The sequence below is a fragment of the Megascapheus bottae genome, chromosome 36 (genome assembly GCF_031878675.1).
Source record: "Megascapheus bottae isolate mThoBot1 chromosome 36, mThoBot2.hap1, whole genome shotgun sequence".
NCBI classification, from domain to species: domain Eukaryota; kingdom Metazoa; phylum Chordata; class Mammalia; order Rodentia; family Geomyidae; genus Megascapheus; species Megascapheus bottae.
The window spans coordinates 6,857,765-6,862,180 of record NC_143544.1 but is presented as its reverse complement, the minus strand read 5'-3'; the positions used below and the strand labels follow the sequence as shown (position 1 = coordinate 6,862,180).

At 68.4% G+C, this 4,416-nt stretch overlaps 1 protein-coding gene across 1 annotated transcript; it reads left to right on the top strand.

The window, feature by feature from the left end:
- The first annotated feature begins 431 nt into the window (after positions 1-431).
- Sox8 (SRY-box transcription factor 8) lies at positions 432-4,008 on the top strand. The gene is made up of 3 exons (XM_090324761.1): positions 432-928; positions 1,906-2,135; positions 2,733-4,008. Exons 1-3 carry the CDS (start codon positions 507-509, stop codon positions 3,479-3,481), a joined length of 1,401 nt encoding a protein of 466 aa, XP_090180887.1. The 5' UTR covers positions 432-506; the 3' UTR covers positions 3,482-4,008.
- Positions 4,009-4,416: the final 408 nt, after the last annotated feature.

The following is a 4,416-nucleotide window of genomic DNA, read 5'->3' as shown; positions in this document are numbered from 1 at the left end:
ACAGGGAGCCCCGCAGTCCGGACCCGTCCGCCTCCTCCCGGCCCGGGGCTGCGGGACGCGGGGGGGCGCGGGGTGGAGGGACGAGGGGCGCGGGGGACGAGGGGCGCGGGGCTGCGGGGCGCGGGGAACCGGCGCGGGGGCGCGGGGGCGCGGGGCTGCGGGGCGCCGGGCCGCGGGCCCCACGTGGTGCGCCGGGCGGGGCCCCGCTCGCCGGGGCGGGGCGGGGCGGGGCGGGCGCCGGGCTCCCCCTCCCGGGCCGGGCGCGGGCCAACCGCGGCCGGGGGGCGGGGCCTCGGCCTCCGCTTAAAGAAACTTGTTGCGGGCCGGGGCCGGGGACCGAGCTGCGGTGGCGGCGTTGGCGGGCTCGGGGCGCGGAGCGGCTCGGCTGCCGGGGAGGAGGAGGAGGAGGAGGAGGAGGAGGAGGAAGGTCGGGCTGCGCGCGGCGACCTCGGGCCCCGGAGCGCCGACCCCGGCCCGGCTGCGGCGCGCCCCTCCGCGCGGCCCCGATGCTGGACATGAGCGAGGCCCGCGCCCAGCCGCCCTGCAGCCCGTCGGGCACCGCCAGCTCCATGTCGCACGTGGAGGACTCGGACTCGGACGCGCCGCCGTCCCCCGCGGGCTCGGAGGGCCGGGGCCGCGCGGCGGGCGGCGCGCGGGGCGCGGCGGAGGCGGCGGCGGCGGCGGCGGACGAGCGCTTCCCCGCCTGCATCCGCGACGCCGTGTCGCAGGTGCTGAAGGGCTACGACTGGAGCCTCGTGCCCATGCCCGTGCGCGGCGGCGGCGGCGGCGCGCTCAAGGCCAAGCCGCACGTGAAGCGGCCCATGAACGCCTTCATGGTGTGGGCGCAGGCGGCGCGCCGCAAGCTGGCCGACCAGTACCCGCACCTGCACAACGCCGAGCTCAGCAAGACGCTGGGCAAGCTGTGGCGGTGAGTGCGCGCGGGCCGGGCAGCGCCGGGCAGTGGGCACCGCGGGCCGGGCAGTGGGCACCGGGGGCCGAGCAGCGCCGGGCAGTGGGCATCAGGGGCCGGGCAGTGGGCACCGGGGGCCAAGCAGCGCCGGGCAGTGGGCATCAGGGGCCGGGCAGTGGGCACCGGGGGCCGGACAGCGCCGGGCAGTGGGCACCGCGGGCCGGGCAGTGGGCACCGGGGGCCAAGCAGCGCCGGGCAGTGGGCATCAGGGGCCGGGCAGTGGGCACCGCGGGGCCGGGCAGCGCCCCCCCCCCATGTCGGGGTCCCAGGCGGGAAGCCTGGCTTTCCCTCCCGAGCCAGAATCGGGACCCTCCAACACCGAGGGAGGGGTGGGTGCCAGCTGGGGCAGCCTGGCGGGCGGCCTGTGGAGCTGGAGAGCTCCTCTCTCTGCACCCCCTGCGCCACCCAACGGGCTCTGCTGGAGTTTATGAAGGTGGCCTGGGGCGTGTGCATGTCTGTCGGGTTTCTGTCTTCTATCGGGATCTGGACATCGGGCGCTGTCACCTGGCCTGGACGGTCAGGGAGGCTGAGACTGGCAGTCGGTGGGGTTTTGCTGTGGCACCAGCGGCCTGGGAATGGAGTCGCAGCAGAGCCAGCCCGGCTCTGTCGTGGTGCTGGGGAGCGCGGTCCGTGTGCAGTGTGGCTCTTGGGGGGGGGGGCCTGCCTGCTGTCTCCAGCCTCCCAGAAAGCCCTGAAGGGCTTCGGGGGAGAGGGAGAGTTTGAGTCTAACTCACTGTAAGCAGGGAGCCCCCACCCCGCCTTCCCTGAGGGCTCCCTCCAGCCTGCAGGTCTCAGAGGGTCTCAGCAGGGCAGGGTCCCTGCTGTGGGAGCCCGCACACCCCTGTCCCCCCCATGCCGTGCCACACGCAGTGCCGGCTAGACTCGGGTGGCCCTGGAGCTAGGTTGCCACCCCTGCCCTGCTGTGTGCTCTGCAGCTTGCTGAGTGAGAACGAGAAGCGTCCGTTTGTGGAGGAGGCTGAGCGGCTCCGAGTCCAGCACAAGAAGGATCACCCGGACTACAAGTACCAGCCCCGCCGCAGGAAGGGCGCCAAGCCAGGCCGCAGCGACTCTGACTCAGGCACGGAGCTGGGCCATCACCCCGGCGGGGCCTTGTACAAGGCTGACTCCGTCCTCGGTGACTCTCACCACCACGGTGACCACACAGGTGGGGTCTGGGACCCCCATGGGGGGAAAGCCATGGGGGAGGAGCCCGGCTGCCAGACTCCCCCCCCCCCTACACTGACCAGGCCCTGGGTTGCAGCTGTTCCTGATGTACTGGGCGGGGTGGGGGGGTTAGCTTTGTAAACCCCAACGTCGGCTGCTCTGCTTGGTGCATTGCCTCTGCCATGGGTGTTTTCAGCCAGACTCACCCACGCCGTCTCCTGCGTGAACCTCTGCCCACTCGGGCTCGGTAGCCCCAGCTCCAGAGCCAGGCCGATGGGTGGAACCTTGGCAGCCAAGCAGCTGCCCTAGAGCTGCCCAGGACCCTGGCCTCAGCTTGCTGGGCTGTGGCTGGCTTGTTCACACAGCCCGGTCTTCCAGGAGGGCCCCAAGCCTCCCCACAGAACGCTGCTGGCGGGAATTTTCTCCGCTGAAGAGTGAGGGAGGTCTGGGTCGGAGCTGGCAGGAATTTCTGGGGCGTAGAGACACAAAAAGCCGTTGATTCCTACCTGCGGCAGTTAGTAGCCGGGCTGCGGGTGTGGGGGCCCCTGCCCCCCATAGAGGAGGCATTCATCCCAGCTAAGCGCTCTCTCCTCCTCAGGCCACACCCACGGGCCGCCCACCCCACCCACCACCCCCAAGACGGACTTGCACCCCATGGGCGCTGCAGGCAAGCAGGAGCTGAAGCCCGAGGGCCGTCGTCTGGTGGACAGCGGGCGGCAGAACATCGACTTCAGCAACGTGGACATCTCCGAGCTCAGCAGCGAGGTCATCAGCAACATGGACGCCTTCGACGTCCATGAGTTCGACCAGTACCTGCCCCTCCATGGCCACTCCGCCCTGCCCGTGGAGCCCAGCCAAGCCCCGGCGGCCAGCTCTTACGGAGGTACCTCCTACCCCCCGTCGGGGACGGCCAGCGTCGGGGCCTCTCCTGTGTGGGCCCACAAGGGAGCCCCATCCGCCTCAGCGTCCCCCACCGAGGCAGGACCCCCTCGGCCGCACATTAAGACGGAGCAGCTCAGTCCCGGCCGCTACGGTGACCAGTCCCACGGCTCTCCCGGCCGCTCGGACTATGGCTCCTACAGCACCCAGGCCAGCGTCGCCACGGCCACCCCTGCCACGGCCGCCAGCTCCTTTGCCAGCGCACAGTGTGACTACACTGACCTGCAGGCCTCCAACTACTACAGCCCGTACCCCGGCTACCCACCCGGCCTCTACCAGTACCCCTACTTCCACTCCTCTCGCCGGCCCTATGCCTCGCCCCTGCTCAACGGGCTCTCCATGCCGTCCTCCCACAGCCCGGGCAGCAACTGGGACCAGCCTGTGTACACCACGCTCACCAGGCCCTGAGGCACCACCAAGCCTGGGGGGGGGGCTGTGCCGTCCTCCAAGGGGACCTCCCAGAAATGTGCATGGTGGGGCGGGAAGATGGCCAGGCCGCCTGCACTCCAGTACCTGCCTGCCGAGTCTACGGGAGACTAGCTTTCCTCCCAGTCCCTGATGCCCTCGCCTCGTGATCTCCAGACTTCTGCCAATAAGCAGGACTCCCGTCCTTCTCCTCTTGTCATTCCCCACCCCCGTGTGACTGGTGATTCCAAAATAACAGCCATTCAGCCCCCCCCCCACCTCTGTGAGGACCCGGAGGTACCAGTGCATCTGCGATCTGCATCTTGGTACATGAAAAGAGGACAAAGGAGGAAAGGGGCCCCTTGGTCCCCCGCCAGCCCCAGCTTCCCCAGAGGACCACGGGAAGCATGGGCCACTGGAGGACATTTGGGATGCACTCGTTCCAGCCTCTCTTGGGACCAGCAGGGAGATGGTGGTGTCCCTTAGAGTCAGAGTTCTCCCTGGCAAGGTTTGGCTGAGACGCACACGTCTCTTTTTGTGTGTGTGTGTGTGTGTGTGTGTTTATTTTTGTTTTTGGTAATTCTTATTTTTAAAGCCTAAATGTGTTTGTTTTGAAAGCTGTTGAAGACATATTTATGTTCTGTATTATTTTATCTTTAATTAATGAGGTAATCTGTGCAGAGAGTAGAACTTAAGACAGAAGGAAAGCTGGGGAAGCTTTGAGAGAGGGGTAAGAGGGAGGTCTGCGCTCAGCAGACGTGACGTCTGTGGCTGGGCCTTGAGGAGACCCCAAGCCCCGAAGGCCCCCAGAACTTGACGCTGTGTGAGAGGAGCGGACTGCCTGTCTGCTCCGTGGCGTGTGATCGGAGCGGCACTTTCCAGCATTGCGTCGGACTCCAGCAAGCAGGGTTTGTCCTGCTGCCACGGTGCCAAGCGGC